This window comes from the organism of the source record quoted next, unplaced genomic scaffold, assembly GCF_019419815.1.
Source record: "Pyrus x bretschneideri cultivar Hongxiangsu unplaced genomic scaffold, Pyrus_bretschneideri_v1 Contig15, whole genome shotgun sequence".
NCBI lineage: Eukaryota > Viridiplantae > Streptophyta > Magnoliopsida > Rosales > Rosaceae > Pyrus > Pyrus x bretschneideri.
Window position 1 is genome coordinate 4,660,162 of NW_025999446.1, and position 23,211 is coordinate 4,683,372.

Consider the following 23,211-nt stretch of genomic DNA (forward strand, 5'->3'; position numbering starts at 1 on the left):
TAGTTTTAGAATAGATAATGGTTAATCTGCTATCAAATTTGGGTGAGATTGGTTTAAGTGACGTAAGCGTCTTAGTGTTTGTTTATCTTGCTTTATTTGCATTCATTTTTTATCTTTACTAGTGTTTAGTTTCTTTGCATATCTAGTTTTGTCATCATAATTCTTATTTTATTTATTTTTAATTTGCAGTTATTACAATAATAAATTTAGATATTCTGATTCTCATTGGAACGACATTCTACTTGTCATATATTACCATAATTTAAGTGATATGGTACACTTGCAATTATTACAACAGTTGAAAACGCTTATTTGTCCGCTAATATTTTGTTGTTACAAATGAGTGTCAAAGCACTCGTTTGGTTTGAAAATATTTCTTTTAGAAAACACTTATGCTTTTAAATTTTTCTATTAAAAGCACGTCAAAGATTTTTAATAGAAATTCAGATTTTGTTTTAAAAAGTGCCAAGTGCTAAGTGTTTTTCTAATTCGTAAGTGTTTTTAATGTTTGTTGTTAAACGTTTTCTTTTGGCCAAACCAAAGAGAATGAAACGTTAAATCTCAACGTTGTCAAACGTTAGGAGAAACGCTACGAGTAAGATTAAAAAAAAAAACAAATTTAATACTTTCATCGTCTTCTTGTACCCCTTAATAATTTAATATTTAATTAAACTTGACGTCATAGGATAATGCAACCACACCTAATAATATGATGTGAAATTAACATCACGTGAAAGTGTAACAGTAAAAAAAAATTATCCCAAACAGTTATAGTAAACCCGGCAAAACGTCCGTGTCATGCATATCCACAGCAAAATATAGAAATGGAAATCCCCAAAATATTTTTATCCAATCATTTGCTTTTACTCTCTCTCTCTCTCTCTCTCTCTCGCGTTTCGTCTTCACAGCGATCTCGGAAATTAGGGTTTTGGAGACTCCGGGGTTATTATTTGCTTATCTGGAATTTCAAGATCCCCTCGCACTCGGTGAGCTTCCATTGACCTTCGTTGATTCATGCTGTTGATATTATCTTTATCTTCGATTCTTAATCGCATTTCGATTTCAAAATTGCGGTGATTCGTGTTTCGCAATTGCTTTTTCGTGATGTGAGTCGAGTTGATTTTGGTTAAGTTATTGCAATTTTGTTTATCTGTGTGTGTGTCTGTGTGTATGAACAAGGAGGTGTTCTTGCTTGACTACGAGGAGGAAGGTTTAGATTATTGAGGAAAGTGAGATTTTATGCTTAATTGCTTGAATTTTGATGCAAAAAACAGTAATCGGATGTAAATTTTGATTAAAGTGAATCTTGATCTGCAGGCTGTTTGCTTGAATCGTATATTCTTTTGTTTAAGAAATTGGATATTTGGATGTGAATTGCGTATTGGATAGTGATCTAATATTGTCTAGAGTCAGTCTTCGTGTGTACGTTTGGACATAGAGTTGAGTTCTAGATAAGTTGAGTTACTAACTTTGACTAGCTCGGTTTGTAAAGGATTATGGATTTGGTAATTTGTTTTCTTTAGTTGTTTTGAGTAGTAACTGTTGTGATTAAAACATACACCTGTTCGTGTTTGCAAGATCAGTCCTCAAGAGATTCCTCTCGTCATGTAATAAAGATCAAAGATATGATATGGGATTGATCCCAGCCTCCTAATGCTAAATTGGTAACTTCAAAAAGATGGTTTCAGATTTTTAGAAACACTCTCACCTCTATCTGAAAGTTCTTGGTGCAACAGTTAATTTGTGCTTTGAGTAACTTCACAATAATGAACCACGTTATTTGTGGAACCCCCGTCTTTTTTTTTTTAATATGGCTTGTTTAGACATGGAAGTTTCTTTAATGATTATCTTCTTAATGTTGTCTGATAATATCGGGTTTTCTGTTTCTTTCAAAATGGCAGATTTTTATGATTTAAGACCATGAAGCCAGGACTTTCTTCTTTGAATCCCTACGCAGCAGCATACATTCCACTCTCGAAGAGGGAGACAGATGATAGAACTTATGTGACAACAAAAGATTCTAGCCGCAGCAATGAGTCAGTCTGGTTTGGGAACCCTCAGAATTTTACCCATAATCAACATCATAGCAAACTTTATCTTGAATCTGATGCCCCTGGTACTGCAACACTCCAGAGTCCAAAGTCATATGCTGTAAAGAACTACCCTGCTCATGGCTATTATGGTTCATCTTCGCAGAATGTGATTAAAGTGTCAGAAAATAAAGATTTTGATATGGATATGGAATATCTTGGGATGTCATTTCCTGGTATATCTGATCAGTCCCTTAGTGATGTGTATTTGGCAAATAGGGGCGACCTGGATGCCACCATTGACATGCTGAACCAACTTGAGGTCACTTTCATATTTTTTTTCTTTAATGTTGATGTGGTTAAATATTATTTCATATTGCAAATATCATACATTGTCCTCCACTACTGTTATGTTGCTATGCATTACATATAAATACCCAAATACCGCTGCTTGCAATTCTGAAAGCAGTTGAATATATAGAATCTCTGTTTACTTAGATTAGTTCAGGTTGTGTTGTTGTATCATTTATAAAAGGTCAAAACTGGGAATTCTTTATCCAATTTGAAGCAGTAACTGTGTATGTGCTGTGAGTTTGTGGCACACTTCATGTCACCTTTCATTAAGTAAAAAACAGTCCTTTCCCTTGACATATTTTCTATTGCAAATTTCCAAGTTCATTTAACTTTGCATGCTTTGTCATGGTTGTATTGGCTTATAATGACAGTAATATGTTTTCTATGTATAGTCTATTTCTTTGACATGGTAGAAGTCCTTTTTCTACTTTTAAGTGTTTTGGTTCTTTGTGACAATTCTTATTTGTGTGCGAAGCGTATTCATGAGAAAGAATCATCTTGTTCCATTGATATGGTGGGCCGGTGGTATATTGAAATATACGTATTTTAAGCAAATAAAAGAATCACTATTGATAGGATAGAATGCATTGAACTTTTGCTTGTTTGCAAGTCCGGCAAAGTTGTATTATGAACTAGATAAAGTTAGAACATCCAGGAATCTCCATCTCTGGTTGTTTGTTACCTTTAACGTTAACATCAAACGTATTGGAATTCGATTTTTATGTTTATGAGTATCAGCACTGAAATAACTCTGCAATCCGACTTACGTGTTTTATTATTTACTGAAAGTCTCTGTTTCTTACTGCAGTTCGAATCTTCTGAAAGTCTTCCAGACACTTTGGACATTGGTGATGTTTCTGAATCTGGGTTGGTGGGCAATAGTGCATGGAAGCTGAAGAATGTAGCAGGTGAAGCCAGTGGTTCGCCCAAATCGTAGGTCCTAAGCCCGTCTCCTGTTTGATTTTGTGGAAAACAAAGAAATGTCAGTTGTTTTACTCTTGACGTGTTTGGTTATATGGGTAAAAGAAGTATATAAATAGAGGATATATCTCTTGGGGGAGCATCAAATGCACACATAGTTTGATGATATGGTTGTATAGTTGTTAGATGCTTGTGTTTTTTTAGACATCTTCAGGTTTTATGAGCCGAAAAAGCTCACTGTCCAATTCTCTTGCTACTCCGGGTTTTTTTGAAATGAAAGTGATGTGCTTCTTCATGACATTTTGTTATGATATCAATGTGCTTATAGTGCCTTAAAGCTTCGATATAGCGAAAATATTTGGCTCCTCGTGGCAGTTGTGAGGTGTGCACATAACAATTCGACACTCTAAAAGGACTTCCATGGCACGTACGCTGCCACTTTGGCGTCTAGTGCCATGGAAGTTGCTCTCCCTCGCCATTACATCATGTTTGCATCCACATAACTTGGAACTTCAAAAACATTTAACATTTTCTATATCGCTACATAATATTTAACACTATAGGGTGTTTTAGTCGTTAGATTTGATTTCTATAACAGTTTATTTCTATTATCAATCTTAGTCATTCATTTCATTTACCGTATCATTCAATGCGGTAGTATTGAAGAAAAATTTTATTTTCTAAGTAAATGAGCAAACATAAAGATTCAGAACCATGTGTTCATAATTAAATAAAGCAAAACAAATTACAGAACAAAGCAATTGACGGTACACAACCCTATTTGGATTCTATCTCCGTAAAACATCTCTCGTTTATGTGGGCTGCGGTATCTTGGGATCCCAAATAATTTTGCCGACGGAGTAAAACTCTGCACTGCTCCTCGCCACCGCAATTTGTCTGACATCGTACCATTCCCTAACCCAAGCAAAAATTACATATTACACCTCTGAAAAATTACATATTACAACCAGGATATAAATAAAATGGGAGCATGATTTTGTTATTTATTTGAACAAACGATGTTATCTATAATAAGGGGGAGATCGTGGACTTAGCCTTACAATAGACTAGCAATAATATAATTCAAATCCACATTTGTCGAGAATCAAACTTAAAACCTCTTACTTACAAGTAAAAATAATACCATCAAACCATAATACAAAGTGGCATGTAAGTGATTTTTATATCTCAAATTGCATCTAGTTGTGTCGTTAAAGTTGTTGAGGTCTTACAAACATGTCCGCTTTGTTGAGGTCTTACAAATATGTCCGTGATCCTCGGTAATAAAAAGAGGATAAGATAAATATATCTACCAAACGCGGTCTTAACAAACCCCATTTCCCCATTTGCTTCTTTCTAGAGAGAGAAAGAGGAGAGAGAGGTGGATGCTGATCTGGGTTTTTATGACAGGTTCTAGCTTTGAAGAATCTCATCTGATGATCTCTGAGTGATTGAATTTGGAAAATTATAGAACATGGGGGTGGATTATTATAACGTATTGAAGGTAAACAGAAATGCTGGAGAGGATGATCTGAAGAAGGGATATAGGAGGCTGGCAATGAAATGGCACCCTGATAAGAACCCTAATAACAAGAAAGAAGCAGAAGCCAAATTCAAGCAGATCTCGGAGGCTTACGAGGTATCTTCCTTTCCTTTCTGCTTTTCTTGTTGCACAATCATTCTTCCATTTTATCCTCATAATTTGTAATTTACAATGTGTGTGGGTACATATACAGTCTTTCTTCCTGCATGACGTCCTATGGTCGCGTTTATAGACAATGATTGTTGTTTTTTCGGGTGTAGCGTCTGTCTTGTATAATTTAGACATTGGTTTCTAGTCTCAAATTAGAATTTAGAAATAGGTTTCTTGTCTCAAATTCGGAATTAGGTTTCTAGTCTCGAATTTGTTAAATGAGGCTCAAATGAAATGGAATTGCTATTGTTATAGATGGTTTGTATGTTCTTTCATGTCCGAAAGAGCTGAGTTTCATTTGTGAGTGAAAATAAAGATTGGTGAAAATGTATTTGTGAATTCAGGTCTTGAGTGATTCTCAAAAGAGAGCGATTTATGGGGCGAAGAAGGATTGAAAGACATGCCACCTCCAGGAAGTGGTGGTTCACCGTTTGGAAATGGCGGCGGAGCTGGACCAAAAGGGTTTAATCCTAGGAATGCAGAGGATATCTTTGCCGAATTCTTCGGAAGTAGTCCTTTCGGATTTGGATCATCAGGAGCTGGGAAGTCTATGAGATTCTCGTCTGATGGAAGCGGAGTGTTTGGGGGATTTGGAGGCAACGAAAATACTTTTCGATCATATAGTGAGGGTGTTACTCGAAAGAAACCGCCGGCAGTGGAGAGCAAATTGCCTTGCAGCCTTGAAGAACTGTATGCTGGGTCAACACGGAAAATGAAGATATCAAGAACTGTGGTTGATGCAAATGGGTAATTCGTTTTAAAACTATCCCTATTTTCCCATTGTCCATACATTGATTGTTACTTGAATCGCAAGAAATATTAACCATAGCTTTCATATGATAATCTAGACTTTTTCGTTTGTATGCCCCGTGCTTTGACGAAAATCTCACTTGCAAATGTGTAGCTTCACCCCTTGTGTTTTCATTTCCTGTCCGAAGTTATCCCATTCTGTCAAGTTGTTTAGGAAAATCGTTAACGTGGCTGATGTGGCATACAAACGAAAAAGCCTAGCATCTACAATGATGTTTCTTTCTTGATTTCAAGCCAGATGACGTTCATAAATGATAACCTAGCTGACAAATTTTGTTCTGGAAAAACGAAAATCGCAGACGCCAAGTGCTGGAGCAAGAAATATTGACAATCGAAGTGAAGCCAGGATGGAAGAAGGGAACCAAGATTACGTTTCCTGATAAGGGTAATGAACAGCTTGGCCAGCTGCCGGCAGACCTTGTCTTTGTGATTGATGAGAAGCCCCATGACACTTACAAGAGAGATGGCAATGACCTAATTGTGAACCAAAAGGTGTCGTTAGCGGAGGCGTTGGGTGGAACCACACTACACCTCACCACGCTAGATGGTCGTGATCTATCAATCCCGGTGACTGACATTGTGAGCCCCGGGTACGAGCTAGTTGTTGCCAGGGAGGGTATGCCGATAGCAAAAGGGCCCGCTAACAGGGGTGACTTGAAGATCAAGTTTGAGGTGAAGTTCCCTACAAGATTGACCCCGGAGCAAAGATCTACACTTAAACGAACTTTGACAGGCTGAAGAGTCCTCACATTTTGCCATTGTAAATTAGCCAACAGTTTGAAAGCATCCATTGGAGCTACTGGACCGAGTAAAAGACGGAGAATTCCTCGACAAGAAGGCGGAGAAGCGCTCGAAAAGAAGGCGAAAATCGGGCAGAAGCTCTTTGTTCTGCTAACAACTTGAAAACTTATTGGATATATTGTACTGAGTGATTCCACTCCATTGTTTCTTCTTCTTTTTTCTCTCTTTTGTTATCTATTTTCTTCGTATATTAAACTGTATGTATTGACAGTTCTACATGTTTTGTTGTAGAGTATAGCTTGTTATGTAGCTAGTTATATACACACACACACACACACACACACACATACATATTTATATTTATATTTCATGCGGAATTTAAGAATATTTAAGAATATAGCTTGTTAAAAATCAAAAACAATTTAAGAATATTTCATGCGGAATTATTAATAAGTAAATGCTTTTTCCTTCGTGTTACTGTTTTTTTTTTTTTAGTCTTTTTGTTAGTGATTGTCGCTTTTCCCGCTCTTTAGAGTTTTTACTTATTAATAATTTACAACATCAGCAACCACTACCAAACCTTATCCCATTTAGAGGAGTAAGTATAAGTATACATTCGAGAACACCACTTAATTTTACTCAATAGTAATTTGAAATCAAATCATTGAAAACTATAAACACATGCAACATTTCAATATTCCCAAATCCACTTGACTATCTAGGCAAGTCAAATAAGACCGTATGCAAAATGTCATAAAAGTACAGTACAAGTCTCATTTCTTGTATCCCATATTTGCTTCTCATTAATACTCGTCCTCCTCATCATCGTCATCGTCATCTTCTTCCTTGTCATCGTCCTCATCATCGTCATCGTCATCGTCCTACAATGATCAATAAGAAATGCAAGGTCTCCAAATGTGACTACCATTTACAAACAAGCTACAAAAGGTAACACATAGACATGTTCACAATTATTCACTGAAACACAAACCAAAGACAAGGCCAATATTGACCGCATGAAATAGATGCCAAATGGAGTAAATATAAAGATAAAATCAATAGAGGCCACACCATGGCCTTTACCTTTTCAATATTTTCCATCGTTACTCCTTTATCTTTTGAGGCTTGAGCAGCTTTCACCTCAGCATGTCTCATACGCTCCTTCAGTTTGGACCTATAATATCGCAACCAAAGTCGAGGAATTACAACGCTTCATAGAAAAGGAAGGCACGATCCATTTAATGAAAGAAAAGAAAGAGCAACAGCTACCTGAAATCTTCGTTCAGACTATTTTCAACTGTTGCTACAGCTAATCCTCCACCAAATCTGGCAGTAAAATCCTTCTTGATTTGATCGAGAAAGGCCAGAAGAATTTTTCGACTCATAGCCTTAGCTGCAACTACACAGTATGCTGCAGCACCCAAATGGTGTAGTTAGTTCAGCTATATGCATACATGCATAGTAAAGTAAAAAGACGTGCGACTAGACAAGCTTGGCTATCAAGAAAGCAACTAGTAATAATCAATAACCAATGAGATTCTAATTATATATGTTAATAAACCAAAAGAGGGCCACAAAGGAAAGAGACGAGAGAAACAAAATCAAATTAATACAAGTGTAGACCAATCTTATACGATGGTCATAAAAAAAAAGGGACAATACTCCTAAGCCTGTTGACTGCAAGAACCAAATGATTCAACAACCATACATTGAAACAATTTAAATGAAGTAAAAAGGAAATCAAATACATGAGCACGACCTTATCGAGTGGAAACTAGAAATCGAACACAAATACATGAGACTGAAGTTACTATCAAGCAGGTAGTTGATCGTGTAGCCACGACCTTATTGACTGAAAAGTAGAAATCAAACACAAATAGAGGAGAGGAGAGGTATTACTGAAGTTGCTATCAAGCAGGTAGTTGATCGTGCAGCCACCACGGTCGTAGGTGATCTTATTTATCGAACAGGGGAGCTCAGAGAGATGATCCACAGCCAAGCCACTGACCGTATGGTCAAATGGCAACCAATCTTCAAGAGCCACCGTCCCGTGCGCCACGAAGCTATAGCTCAATGATGGAGCTTTGGATTTTCTTCTCATGCGAAACCCTCGATTCTATTCTTAAGCGACAAGAACAATATTAAACATATGAAAAAGATTGGCAGAGTAAAGATAAAATGAAAATCGAAAGAGTTGAGAGAATGCCCTTTACCTTGTCAATATATTCCATCGCAACTTGTTCGTCTTTTGAGACTTTAGCAGCTACATATTCCATATGCTGCTTCAGTTTGGACCTACAAAGTTAAGGCATTAGAACACCTCATAGAAAAGCAAAGGTGCAATCTATTTAACAAGTGCAGGGATAAAGAAACAGCTACCCTAATTCATTGCTCAGACTATCTGCAATTAGTGCTTTAACAAATTGTGCATGATATTTACCAAGAAAATCCTTCCTGACTTGATTGAGGAAGGCAAGAGGAATTTCTCGACCAATAACCTCATCCGCAACTACACAGTATGCTGCACCATTGAAATAGCGAAGTTAGTTCAGCTATATACATAGTGCTACAAAGCAAATTAAAAAGACGTAGTTTATTCCGAAGCCAACATTCCGTAAAACAAATACGGACTTGTTTGGTACCTACTTGAATCCAACTTTTTTTAACTTAAGAACAATTTTTAAGTTTTAGACCCTAAAAACTTGTTTGGTATGACTATTTTAAAAAACTGAACTCAAGAGTAACAAAAAAAATATATTTTATTTTCTAAGAACATAAAAAGTGAGTTTTTAGAGTTTTATAAACTTAAAAATGCTCATTTATTTTTTCTCTCTCCTCCCCTATCACTCCAAATCTCTCTCTCTTCTTCTTCTTTCTCTCTTATTTTTTTTGTCTTTTTCGTCTCTTCTCCAATCCGTTCTCTTCATTATTTCGGTTCTCTCTCACTCCTTTTCCTCTCTATCTCGTCCGATCCTTTCTCTTTTTTCCTCTTTCCTTCAATCATCTTTTACTTTCTTTCTTCCTCTCTCTTCTTTCTCCCTCTCCTACGACTCCCTCTTTTTAGTTCTCTTTATCTAGTTTAAGTCATAAGATTTTAAAATTTTAAATCGCAAACCAATCAAGTTTTTGAGCTTTAGAAAAAATTGTTTTGAAGAAATAGTTTGAGAAATGATAAAAAATTTCAAATACGATACCAATCAGCTTCTAATATTTTTCTTTTTATTCGAAAACCAACAAAAACACGAATAACGAATTTCAATCAGCGAAATTTAGACTAGTCTTACCATCGTCTAAACCAGAACCGTAACAAAGACGCGGGAAGAGTAAGAGATATTACTGAAGCCATAATCCATCAGGTAGTTGAAGGTGTAACCATCACCACGTTCGTAGGTGATCCTTCTCATCGAATGGTCGAGCGTCTTGAGCAAATTCAGACCCAGGCGAGCCACATCCTCCTAATCCTGATGATTTGAGCACTCTGCAAGTATAACCGTCCTGCACATCACAAAGCTGCAGATCAACGATGGAGCCATCGATTCTATTCGATTCTCTTCAAACCCTAATCATACGAGAGAGAAAGAGATAGAAAGCGACAGAGAGAGATTGAATTTCAAAACGTGTGTGAGACAAGTGACGATTTTATTGACAAAAATACGACATTGAGGCAGGATGGATGAAGTGGAAGACTGTATTCCTCTAGGGTTTAGGGGTGGCTGGCCCTAGGTGGTATTTTTGGTGGGAATATTTCAAGATATTTGTGTAAATAAATATCTTGAATTAATTAGGTAAATATCCTAAATAAATGAGATTATGATTAATTACTTGAAAGAGGTATTCTTTGATTAGGAATGCATTTATGATAAGAATAAATGAATGTTCTATCATAAATACCTTTGACTTTTTCTACAGGCAGGGGTGCCTTTGATAGTGGTTGATCTCTACCTGCTCTACCTCAACTGCGCATGATGAATGATGTTGCTTCCTGCTCATTTAGTAAGGGCAATCTTGTCTTTCTTGGGAAATTATCCACGTGTCAGCTCCATGATTTTTGAGGTTATTTTTGGCTCCATAGCCAACCCTGAGCCTAATTCAATGCCAACCCCAAACAGTCACACTGAACTAACGTGCGGTAATTCGGGAGTGCTAGATGATTTTTACGAATATATAATGAATGACCATTAAGAAATGTGTGAAAATTAAATTGTGGCTATTCATTTTGTATGCAAGATGTGTTAATTTTGCAGGGGGATGAACTATTATTTATCCGTGGCCACAGTAGGTTTTTCAAAGTTTGTGTGGGTCACAATAGTGATGGAATATGTAATCAACTACGGGTGACATGTTATGAGATCTTATGAACATTTCTGAATAGATAGGAATGTTTATGAAACTTATACTTGCAAGACTTACTTAAGCTTGAAATTACGATATAGTTACAAAAGTCTCTAGAAAGTGTACATAATTAGGATGGGAGCAAATATATAGGAAGGGAGATATGAGGCTAAGCATTCGTGGGTGTGTTGTGAGCGGCCTTCACATACTTGTGTTCGATATGTACTCACCACTATCTCTGACAATGTCTTCCACTTGCGAGGCCATAATGCAGTCACAATCATATTCAAATTGAGCCCGATGGAGATATGAACGAAATTTCTAAAACCCACAATAGAAAGCAAAGTCATACTCTTCTTGGAGCTGCTTCGTCTACCATGAATAAATTGACCTTCGATGTACATCTTCCTTCTCTTTTTCAACTAGTTCTTTATACTTACACTTTTAGCTATGTATTAGGTGTTTGTACTTTGTTGATTTGTATAACGCCTCGTTCATCTATTGTTGTAAAGCAACCAATGTGGACTCCTTTTCGAGGCACTTTTGATGCCACTCATTGATAGAGCATGAGTTGGTAGAAAATTTGGCCTTTAATTCTACAATTTGATCAGTCAGATCATTGGAATCACCATCACTCCCTGAGAGAGTCATGACATGTGTGCCTAAACCATGGCTACTAAATTGTTCTTGCCTGCATTTTATAGATGATCAATTCAGATGTAATTAAATGGCACATCAAGCCATAAATGGATGGAAACGGATTGTCTGCTTTCAACTAGTTTGTCAGCAACACTCCTTCCAATTGCTTACCCTTTTTTTGTAACTACATTAGGAATGTATTGTGGACAAACCAAGTGTTGTCCAATGACTTGTCCTTGGTCTCCATTTGTTGATGATCAATTTAGATGTCATTAAATGTGATACCAACAAAAATTGGATGGAATTGACTAATTCATGACTGCGTATTGTGGGTATATGATGGCTTGTGAACAATGGTGTTCAGGCTGTCAAGAGCTGAGTTTACAACTTTTGTTCATAAAAAAATCCTTCCAAATCCTAAACCTTTTACCATAACAACATTAAGAATGTGTTGTGGTGGCAACAAAATGTTAAGTTCGTATACTGTCACATTTAAGAGGGCAAAAAAAAGTGTCGTTTTGTATATATGTGTGTTTAAGCATCACCAATACAAATTCGTCTTACCTAAGCATCAAGTAAAGCAATGAAAGTAATCAAATCAGGAGAGTACCCACTTCCCAAAAACCAAATTCATGAATATAAATCTCCTTAGTTCCTTATCCATAAACACACAATTACCATTTGTACAACAAAAACAAAAGGAAGAATACTGTAGAATCGTACTATCAATCGAGGCACATGATTGGATTTACGGACTGGTGAGTCAATGCACCTCAAGCAACAGTGAACATGCATGATGAACTTAACAAAGTGATTATGGCCATTTCACAATTCACATTGTTTTTGGAAAAAATGAAAGAACTTTAGCTAGTCTCTTGTAGGTAGCATAGTCATATCAAGAAAACCCTTTGCATATTGCACATAGTTTCCTAGTATCTCACAAACACATTTTCACTTGGTGCCATGTCTACCTAAATTCATTTGAAATGTCAAAACCAAGCTGGAAAATTACAGAAAGCAGCTAGCTTACCTAGTTTTGGTGCATTAAATAGAATAAGAAACACTACCAAATTGACAACAGAGAGGACACTGCAGTTGATAAAAGCAGCTGCAAGAAAGAAAAAAAAATGGTAACTTCATGAGTTGCAATTAACTTTCTGCGAAAACATTGGCAAAAAAGACAAAGGCATTTGCATTTGAATTTGGCTACTAGTTAGCAGCAGCAGAGGCAACACAAAACCTCCAAGAAATCTCCCATTACACAAGACACATTCAAATATTCAATCCACTAACATGTACCCCGGCTAGAAGTATTTCAAACAAAGTTTACATGGATTAAGTTCTGAAAACTATCGAACATTTTCATAACCATATGTTAGGTCACTGTATTCTTCCTTAATGACGATATGAAACATATTGTGCAAATATAATACCAATCATAAAATTCAAACACAAATCTTACGGAATCTGTATAGGCATGGACGGAGCCAATGAAGGCCACTGGGGGTAGATGCCCCCACTCAAGTAATTCGTTTGTTTAGTTGCAGACTACAATTATATAATATACAGGGTTATCTTTGAAGAAAATATATGTATCTAATATCCAACATACATTCATTCATTCTACTTATACTCCATATCAAATATTATATGAGCAATAGTGCTCTTCTTCTGTTATTCAAACCGAAAAAATCATCTCCCGCCTATCATGGACTTATATTTTTCTCATCATTTTGCCACTTTTCACTACTATATTGAAATTTTTGTAACATTGAAATTGTGATATATCATCATTTAAAACCATCTTTAATATCATATTGCGTATCATATTGCGTATAATCATACTATAATAAGGTTTTCTTAGTTGTTTTCGGTTGCTCGCACTAGAAGAAATTTCTGGCTCCGTCCCTGTTATAGGCAGAGCATCAAGTTCCAATCTGTTTAAAGTCATGGCAGCAATTGGATGCATATTCTCCTGCAAAATCTCTTTGAGTGTTGTTAATCCACATCAAAAAATACCTCACCTGCTGCCAAATTTATAAACGTGCCCTTGAAGAGTATTAAGGACTCAAAAATTTTACCTTTTCCCTCGAATCCTCCATTTTCCCAGCAACCAAACACAACACACAAAAAATGAAATCTGAAACAGAAAGCCGTTAGTGTGGTGGGAGAAGGAGGAAGACGAGGTGGGTTTGGACGATGCATCTTTACCTCCGGAGTCCGCCACCGGAATGAGAAGCTCACGATCTCGCGGTTCTCTGTCTCTACTCGCCATTACGATCGAAGACGCCGACTTCTCATCGCCCATCACCAACAAACCCCCAAATTGATATACAACGCCGTTGCGAGTTCGTCGAGTAAGGGTCGCGAGAGAGGTTTTCGGACAAGGAAGGAGAAAATGCTGACTGGGCCTTTCGCAATAACCCATTTACATGGGAAGGAAAATTTGGTCATTTCAAGTTTTAGAAAAAATTCATTAGTCAGATTGTTGTGCATATAGTGTGCATGGTCTGTGCTTGTCAGAAAAATTATACTTCGGTCCCAAGATTAAGAAAATTTCGGAAAAAAATCCTATTCATATATATGCCAGTGTATCGGTTTCAATCTGGTTAATAATACTTCAACTCAACCCAACTCATTGAGTGAACGGATCGTTAGATTTTAATCCAAAAATAAATGGTTAAAATTTACAACCCAACCCAACCCAACCAAATTCGGTTTGGTTGGTCGATAAACCCACTAAAACACCCACCCCTACCCCAAATCTTCATACTCATGCCTCTTGAGCCCCTTTGTCTAGGGCTTACATGCTGGGGGTTCTTTTTCCTTTGTGTTACTGTTCTTTTTTAGCCTCTTTGTTGGTGATTGTCGCTCTTCTCACTCTTTGGAGTTTTTACTTATTAATAATTTACAACACAACAACCACCATCAAGCCTTATCTCACTAAATGGAATTAGTATACATCCAAGAACGCCTTTGAATTATACTTAATAGTAATTTGAAATCAAATCATTGAAAACTATAAACACATGCAACATTTCAATATTCCCAAATCTCACAATAAGCTAGCAATAATGTGATTCAAGCTTGCATTTGGCGAGAAATGAACATAAGACCTCTCACTTACAAGTGAAAAGAAATATTAGACTATAGTACTATGTGGTATAAGTGTTTGTAGATTTATACAAACACTTTTTGAAGAAGTGAACATGTATTTCTTCAAAAACCACTTTGAAGTAATTTTATAGAAAATAGTTGAAAGTTTGAATGAAAATACCGCTATTTTCTTAAGAAACGTACTTCTAGGCTTCTAGAAATGGTGCTTATGAGCGTAATGTTTCTTATAAAATCAGTCTTAACGGAGCAAATAACTTCAATGTCAAACAAAAGTTGTGCAGCTAAAAATGCCTACTTTATGGTTACTTTGTCTGTCTACCACGACTAGTGAGCATAAGAGCTCACCTTTGTGTTTGGATACAAAGGAAATGATTTAATTTACAAGAAAAGGGAAAAAATAAAATCAAAATTCTCTACTTCTAGCAACATTTTGCCGCCAGGCTATCCCCGGCTGAGCAGCCATTCCTCTATCTGGTTCGCCATAAAACTGACCATCTCCCTGCGCCGGTGGTGGCGGAGCCCACCAGCCTTGTTGCACAGGAAGATTAGGGTTTTGTAAGTTGGGTGCCATAGGCTGAAGGGACTCCTGCTGGTGTGCTAAACCGATACGGGGTCTCAGCTTTTGTTGCTGGGAGCCGTTCACCGGCAGCCTCGGTTGTAAACGCTGGTAATGAGTTTGGGGTTGGGAAGGTACATTAGGCTGCCACTCCGGTATGTCGTCATCATCGTCATCGTCATTCCACGGGTGAACCGAAACCCTACTTGCCTGATGAAATGTACTACCACTACTATTGTTTTGACCATATTTTTGTATCAGCTCTCTCATTTGATCTACCGGGCGAGAAGGGGCATGGGACTTGGGATAGAAGGGCTGCGCTGCCGTTCCAGGCCCCCTAGAGGAGGGCCTTCGGGCAGAAAACTGATTCGACCCACCAGCGAAATTGAATTCAGGGAGATCATCTTCATCCCGAGAAGCGCCAGGGCCAAACCCGGGAGGAACATCATCGTCATCATCGTCATCATGGGCAGGGGTAGTGTGGTTAGGAGGTAAGGCTCGGGACGGAGCCATCTTAGACGTGTAGTTTGTATCGTGCTGTCTCCTAGATGATGTAGTAGTAGTACTAGTAGTAGAAAACTGTTGCTTTTTCGAAATGTGTTTGTGGTGAGATGATTTCTGCGACGTTAATTTTCTCCAGACAATAACACCAACAAGGCCATTATCAACACTGTTAAGTGCCTCAACGTGTTCAGTCTGAATAACCTTGCTGAGCATATCTACGGTTTTATTATGGGGAGGGCAAAAATAAATTTCCACATCCGAACACGGCTCAGAAAAACCGACTCTCTCATCCGTCACGTAAGAGTCAGCCACCTGCAGGCCGGAACAAGTTTTAGTATGAAAAGAGTAGACCGGGAGTTAAAGAATGGGATTTTACAAACATATCATTGTATTGATGTTACCTCACAAATGCTTGCGGACTCCGATTCCGACGACCCCTCATCCGGAACAAAATGCACGACCTGCACAAAACCAAAATCAGTAAGCTACAGCGCTGTATCATACAATAATTGAAGTCATAGATAAATTGATCCAAAATTTCTAAAGAACGAAAGAGAGTTCATGCGTCATTTTTGGTACAATCTTCATCGTCCGAACCATTTCCCCGAAAGAGAGTTAATTAACTCCTAAGTTATTGCAAGTCATAATGCTTTTATCTAAGTTTCATTTGCCCAACAGTAATTCAAGGACAACCCAATTTAACAGGAGAGTTCTCTTCAACTCTCCAGAGTAATTCAAGCACAACCCAATTTAACAGGAGAGTTCTCTTCAGCGTAATTCAAGCACAACCCAATTTAACACTAGTGTCTTGAATCTATCTTAGAATTCGTTTCAGACGCTTCCCGGACCCAGAGCGCACCCCCCCCCCCCCCCCCCCCCCCCCCCCCCCCCCCCCCCCCCCCCCCCCCCCCCCCCCCCCCCCCCCCCCCCCCCCCCCCCCACAACCCCCAATACAATTCCATAGATCCCTGCTCTATATGTTAGAAAACTACACAATCGATTTCCCCCTTCTTTAATTTTGTATTCGCGGAGTCTAAGCATCAATAAACTGCCCAGAAAACAGACTGCACGGCATGTTAGAAGAACTAAGCGACCGCCGAAACAAACATTTTAAAAGATTTTCCTTTTCTGAGTTGTCACAACATAACGTAATACAAGAATCTTTAAACAATAAAAATAAACTTGGAGATACCATGACAGCACGACTTCGGGATTGTGGCAGCTCTTGCAGGAACTTCTCAAAAGCATCGAGTCTGACTCTTCCCTTGATATCAAGACAACCAGGCCAATCTTTTGCCGTGGCTTTTTCACCGCTGCAACAGAAAAGTTGGATTAGCATGAATCAGAAACGAAAACTTTAGTATTATACAGATCGCATAACACTTGAAAGCACTACATTGACGAACATAATTAATTTACGCATTTTCAATTTGAGTATTATCTTTAGTTTCACAAAGATGAAATAGATGAGGGAGCAGAACATAAAGTAGAACAAAAATGAACATCTACCACAAACCCATCATGGCACTGCACACAATATCAGTCCACATGTAAATTCAACTTCAAAGAGTATCCAACTAAGATAGATTAAAAGATTGTACCAATGCAGTGGTATGTAATAAACGTTGATTGAAAGAGCAGTGCACAAATGCAGTGGACAATCCGAAAATAGAATCTTCTTTAAACAAATATGTAAATGGAAAATGCAGAACAAGGAGAATAACGAATGTTTAAAAGACGTACCTTTTATAGATCCCAATAACGGAGGCCATGGGTGAGAGATTCAGTTGCAGGGAGCCACTCCAAACACGTTCACCCTTCGGTGTGACAACTAGTCTAGATACTGATTTTTCAGGACTGCCAATGGATTTCACAACAGCACTGACGTCATGGGATTTTGTATCTGCGCTATCACCAGTTTTCATCACAGAATGACTGTCAGTTATAATCCCAGAGGAACTGTCAATTTTGATCATAGGAGGACTGCCACTGGTTTTCAAGTCAGTATCTGAAGTTGTATCTGTTTTACAAATTTCATCAACCTTCAGTGGGGAGGCATTAACGGTATCCTTGGGGCTTAGAACCAAAGACTGAGACTCAGAGCCTGTCTCAGAGTCATCCTTGTCTGAGGTGCGTGTAACTTTCTCAGGGAGAATCTCGAATGGAGGCTCTGTGTCCAAGGTTTCCATGAACTCATCTAGGGAGACAATTGGAGGAAGATCCTTCGATCCGTCATCCACCATCAGGCCTTGCATTAAATCAGTAGCTTCAGTAGAAGGAATAGTAAAGGGGTAGACACTTCTGTCTTCTGTATTACTCTTCTCACCTGCAGCATTTACTTTGTCCTTGAGTTTATTAGGTTTCGAAGGGGTAGACATTTCTACCTCCTTGCTTCTTGGTTCACTATGATTATGTGATGTTGCATCAACTGGAACATCAATTGAAGCACTATCATATTGTTCAACTTCAACTTCACCCTTGTGTGTTTTTTTCACTAATCGTCTCATATCAACTTCCGAGTCTGGTAAAACAACCATTTGTGCTAGTTCTTCAGCCTTTGCCATCCGCCATTCAGAAAGTTCCTTCGAAGCAAGTTCTTCCGCAGTCATAGAACATAATTGTCCTGGAGCTATTTCTCCAGACATAACTCTCTCTCTTAGATCTGGATTATTACGATCTTTAAGATTGAACAAAAGGGACCTTCCCTTCTCTTTATACTTCTTATTCACACCTCCAAATAGTTTGAATAGTTCTGCTTCAATTCTAAAGGCCAACTCTTCTGGAGACTGAACTACTTGTTCATCTGGGGGTCCACCCAATTCCTCAAGATCCATCATCTGTTCTTCAGCAGGTTGAATTTCTTTCCTTTCTTCCATTTCCATTTCAGAATCCAAAACCCAGGACAGCCCATTTCCCTGCAAAAGTGCATCTTTGACAAACAAGTTGTCACCAAATGAAACATTTACACGAGGAAAAATATCTTTTGATTGGAATTCATTCCCATCACATATTGAGGTCAATGTGGAAACATTTGTAGTTGCATCAGCCAAAATCGTTTGGCCCGCACCTTCTCCATCTTTACTTTTCCTAATAGAACAAGTTTTGCTGGAAGGAGAATTCCCCTTAGGCTCTTCAGAGTCAGGTTTAACAGGATGGGAGCCAGGCTGGGGAGTCCCATGTGTTTGCCCCTTCTTTCCTGAATCCACGCATTTATCTTTCTGCTGATTAACCAATGCCAATGCAGCCGCCAACGATTCTCTCATCTTGGATCTTACAGATTCAAATGATTCATTTTGAAGCTTCGATGGTTGTATCCGCGGTGTTTGATTCTTTTGACTAGAAGACCACTGAGACCCAGACCTACCAGAAAAGGATTCCGTCTTTACCATTTTCTTATTCAGAACCGGCGAATGAGGTGACCCTGGCACATTCTGCACAGACTCCATGGAATCCATCTTTACCATTTTCTTATTTGGCGCTGGCAAATGAGGTGATCCCGGAGGTTTGTGCACAGATCCCATTTCTACAGCTCTTCTGTTTGATACAGGCGCTTGCTGCAACCATGGTCTATGTTCCATATATGCCACACGCTTGTTTGGCATTGACAACTGAGGCGTCGCTGGATTATTAGTCATGGGTTCCAATGGTGCCTTTCGCTTAGTCGATGACAACTGATGTGATCCCAAATTATAAGGCAATGATACAATCTCTCCCAGTTGATTGCCAGGCGTTGAAATTTTCAGTGAACCAAAATTCCCATTTGCACGATCACTGTGTCCTATTTGGAAGTATGACATTGATAAGCCATGTGACCCAGGATTGTCAGGTACAGGATCCACCATCAGTTCCATTTGCTGACTTGATACTGAAAGGTTGTGTGACTCAGGGTTACTAGATACAGAACTCATCCCTACCATTTGAAATTGTGGCATTGATGAGTCCATACCTTTCAAAATGGGGTCAATCTGACCCATTTCCATGCTTGATATTGGCAACAATGGTGACAGAAGATTGTTTGACATGCTAGATCAGAAACATCAAGTTTCCTGAAACTCAAAGCTTGCTCCTAAGAAACTGATCAGAACATGTCCTTCATTTAACAACTGAAAACAAACAAAGATAATGCAACAAAACTCAATTCGTTAAAAAATCACAGCAATTTAGACCTCAACAATACAAGAAATGATGAGAAAGGAGAGCAGAGATAAAAAAGGAACTAGTGTATCCAATCATTAGGTGCATCCGCGAGAATTGGTGGGTGAAAAGTAGAAATAAAGTTCTATCAATGTCTACTTAAAGACAAACCTAATACATAGCAACCATTTAGGGTGCCTACGGGACCCTTCTTTCAACCAGTTTAGTCTTCTAATATTGGGAGGCTCAAAATCGCTTAGTTTCAGGTCCATAAAATTGAACCTCAAGCCTTATAGTAGAACAACTTTCAGGCACCCGATCAGAAACATAAATAACTACGTCTTTCTTTATCAAATCTTTGAGACATTCATTCCGTACCTATCGGGTCACAGTTCACCACTAACAATACATGTTTAGAACCTAAGCCAAATGATGATGGATGATTTAATCTCTCAACGAAACTTCATTCGGAAGCTATCGATTGTTTGTATGATAAAACTTCTTTATAAACCAACTTCAAAACTGTGTATAAAAAACTTTCTGCTGAGTTTTATCAAGTTAATTATTTACTAATTTTACTTGGTCCCTAATTGTAATGAAAGATAAAGCTATTGCATTTGTCTTGGAACCCAGAAAAATCTCACACTGACTAGGGACTCTGGGTAGCTCGGTAGACAAGACAATCATGCTTAATTGCATTAAAATTCCGAATTCCAAAAACATTCACTTTATTAAGCTGGTATTACTAGTTGCATAAGTTCTCTATTTTCTTTCTGGGCCTAAGCACAGGCACTAATCAACAGGGGTGGAATCCCCTTTACAACCCGTGAAACCGAAACAATCACAAATCCAGCGGAGAAAGGACAAGAATTTCAAGCCAGTAGTAAGAAAAAATCTGGAAGCAGCAAGACCAACCCTCTACCAGTTTAGTAGGGGTCTTTTAGCACTCCAGTTTCCTGTGAATCAGCACCTTGTGGGCTGCATTGATTGAGCATTGAACTGGTGTTGGTTTATACGCTGAAGTCTTCATCACAGGGTTCAATAACCCTCAAAGAAATTCTTCATTTTTGCTAAAGTAAGTCCATCATTGAGAGCTTCTCATATATTGGCAAAGCAGCACCAAACATTGCATACAAAAACTGCCCAACCAGTAAATCCAACAGCTTAAGGTAATCTCTTTTATCATATTAAAAAAAGAAACAAACAATTAAAAAGAGAACGGAAGAAGAATCTCTTGCAGACACAATACACCAACTAATTACAAGCATATGCATAATTGAATCTTATTGGAAAATCTACGGAAACTTACTCAAGAAAACATAATACATACATAAACGGGTCTTTTAGGGGGAAAAAACGTGTCTTTAAATACCAAAGTCGTCAATTTTCATAAAAGTAACCCTAATTTTAAAACACACGAGCAAAACCAATTCAAGTAGACTGACCCAAACACGAAGAAAATCAAAACAAAAACAAAAAAAAAAAAAAAATTCAACATACATAACAACAACAACCAAAATTAAATCTAATGGTAATTATCTCATTCAACCCACATCAATCCGAGTCCCAAAAAGCCCTAATTTCATAACCATAACAGCGAAACCAGCACGAAACGACTGATATCAAATAAAAACGACAGCAACCATATCCAGGAACAGAAAAAATCTAATCAGCAATTAGCATCAATCTAATCTAGACCGTATACTTACATGAACAAAATCGAGCGGCGGTCGGAGAAACTGATGGGCGATTGGGCGGGAAAGCCTTGTGCGAGCTGAGCTGAGGAGGAGAGTCGGCTGGAGTGGAGGAGGATTAGGGTTTGGGTTGGTCTGGAAGCTTCGCCAGGGCGGAAAATAGAAAACCCTAATTATATAATCAAAAGAAAGAGAAATTATAAATCTGAACAGAAAATTTTATACTATCGTCGGAGGCCTCGAGGCTCGAGGGGTTTATATAATATCGTATCGATTTGGAGCGTCGAAGAGCGGTTCTGTAGAAAAAAAGGGTCAGTTGACACGTGTGACACCCGCCACCTGGATCCATGGCCCACTTTGGATAACGTCCTTGCTCATGGGCCATTGTGACCATTGGACATATGAAAATAGAAGTGTAATATCCAAACCCTTCTATTTTTATTTCGCACACATTCATTGTTAATTTCTGTTGTGTATTCTTTTTCAATTCATTCGATTCGAAAATTAAAAGCGTATGTGAGAAGTGAAAAAAAAGGTGCGTAGATAGCACATTTCATGAAAATAACATAAGAAACAACCATTTTACACAAAATTATACTAAAAATTTTAATTCTGTTATGAATAATATTTATTATGTTCTCTTCATATTCTGAATCTATATGTAGTACGTAAATAGTTGAGACCTTTTCTATGTAAATCTTAAGCTCATAAATAGGCACTCTAATAAGAAGTAAACACACTTTGATTTCTTCTCTATTTTGAATACCGTCCTACTCTCTATTTTATTTCCAACATTAGCACGAATGTCTATATATTTTAGAAAAATTAGTATCCGGTCTCTAGTTACTAATGTTTATTGACTAAAACCTTATTAGTTTTCAGATTTTGATTCAAGTCATTAGCATTAATGTAATAATGAATTTACATGTCAGTTACATAACTTTTTTAAAATAAAAATTAATAATTGATTTAGAATTATAATACTCACACCTTTATTAAACTCCGAACTAATTTTCAATTCAAAACATTTCCAAAATAAATAAAAAATTAGAATAAGTTTGTACCCATTAGCTTTTTTTTTTTAAAAATGTTTTCAATTTTTTAATCTTATATGTACCCATTCATGTAATTTTCTCAAATTTTAAATCTTAAAATGTAATCATTCTTAAATATACCAATTTATAATATGTAAAATGTACCATTTCTTTCAATAAAATCTATTCAATTTTTTTTTTCTAATCCATTTTTAAACTTATATGGGTACCTTTTTTGTTCTTTGATTTGAGAATGCATCGTTTAATCGAAGAAATTTACTAATGTTATTAAGCCTAATATCTTCTTCTTCTTTTTTTTTTTTGTGATTTTGAAAAATGTACCCATGTTTTTATATATATATATGCACACCCAATACTATAATTTATATTTTAATATTTTCCCCACAAATTATGGCTTTTTATTTAAAATTTCATTAATATAAACAACTATAAAATATAGTAACATGCATAAAAATAAATTATCACATTAATTAGAAATAAATTATCACATTAATTTCAGGAACTTTGATTAAAAATTGAAAACCTACTAGGTTTCAGTCAAAAAATATTTATAGCTAGGGACCGCATCTAAAGTTTCCTATATATATATATATATATATATATATATATATATATTGTTCTATGTTAAGAG

The 23,211-nt window shown here is 37.3% G+C and overlaps 4 protein-coding genes and 1 pseudogene across 7 annotated transcripts; 2 read left to right on the forward strand and 3 right to left on the reverse strand.

The window, feature by feature from the left end:
• Positions 1-825: 825 nt before the first annotated feature.
• Positions 826-3,600, forward strand: LOC103965999 (polyadenylate-binding protein-interacting protein 6-like). Of its 2 annotated transcripts, XM_048580421.1 has the most exons (4): positions 850-986; positions 1,584-1,664; positions 1,902-2,352; positions 3,193-3,600. In XM_048580421.1, exons 3-4 carry the CDS (start codon positions 1,921-1,923, stop codon positions 3,319-3,321), a joined length of 561 nt encoding a protein of 186 aa, XP_048436378.1. In that variant the 5' UTR covers positions 850-986; positions 1,584-1,664; positions 1,902-1,920; the 3' UTR covers positions 3,322-3,600. The 2 variants fall into 2 exon arrangements, with proteins under 2 accessions (XP_009377388.2, XP_048436378.1); XM_009379113.3 differs by lacking the exon at positions 1,584-1,664 and having other exon boundaries at positions 826-986.
• A 1,008-nt stretch (positions 3,601-4,608) lies between these two features.
• Positions 4,609-6,858, forward strand: LOC103966000 (annotated as a pseudogene).
• Positions 6,859-7,195: 337 nt separating this feature from the next.
• Positions 7,196-10,258, reverse strand: LOC103966001 (vesicle-associated membrane protein 722-like). 2 transcript variants are annotated; one of them, XM_048580423.1, is made up of 7 exons: positions 9,834-10,258; positions 8,990-9,070; positions 8,763-8,844; positions 8,449-8,665; positions 7,819-7,960; positions 7,633-7,723; positions 7,196-7,430 (listed from the first exon to the last, which is right to left on the reverse strand). In XM_048580423.1, the coding sequence occupies exons 3-7, from the start codon at positions 8,823-8,825 to the stop codon at positions 7,353-7,355; spliced, it is 591 nt and encodes a 196-aa protein (XP_048436380.1). In that variant the 5' UTR covers positions 8,826-8,844; positions 8,990-9,070; positions 9,834-10,258; the 3' UTR covers positions 7,196-7,352. The 2 variants fall into 2 exon arrangements, with proteins under 2 accessions (XP_048436380.1, XP_048436381.1); XM_048580424.1 differs by lacking the exon at positions 9,834-10,258 and having other exon boundaries at positions 8,990-9,144.
• Positions 10,259-12,344: 2,086 nt separating this feature from the next.
• On the reverse strand, positions 12,345-13,962 carry LOC125475456. The gene is made up of 3 exons (XM_048580188.1): positions 13,732-13,962; positions 13,602-13,660; positions 12,345-13,495 (listed from the first exon to the last, which is right to left on the reverse strand). Exons 1-3 carry the CDS (start codon positions 13,946-13,948, stop codon positions 13,235-13,237), a joined length of 537 nt encoding a protein of 178 aa, XP_048436145.1. The 5' UTR covers positions 13,949-13,962; the 3' UTR covers positions 12,345-13,234.
• A 910-nt stretch (positions 13,963-14,872) lies between these two features.
• Positions 14,873-21,781, reverse strand: LOC103966002. 2 transcript variants are annotated; one of them, XM_048580425.1, is made up of 6 exons: positions 21,541-21,781; positions 19,644-19,800; positions 17,441-19,562; positions 16,890-17,010; positions 16,099-16,158; positions 14,873-16,009 (listed from the first exon to the last, which is right to left on the reverse strand). In XM_048580425.1, the coding sequence occupies exons 2-6, from the start codon at positions 19,717-19,719 to the stop codon at positions 15,041-15,043; spliced, it is 3,348 nt and encodes a 1,115-aa protein (XP_048436382.1). In that variant the 5' UTR covers positions 19,720-19,800; positions 21,541-21,781; the 3' UTR covers positions 14,873-15,040. The 2 variants fall into 2 exon arrangements, with proteins under 2 accessions (XP_048436382.1, XP_009377392.2); XM_009379117.3 differs by having other exon boundaries at positions 17,441-19,800.
• Positions 21,782-23,211: the final 1,430 nt, after the last annotated feature.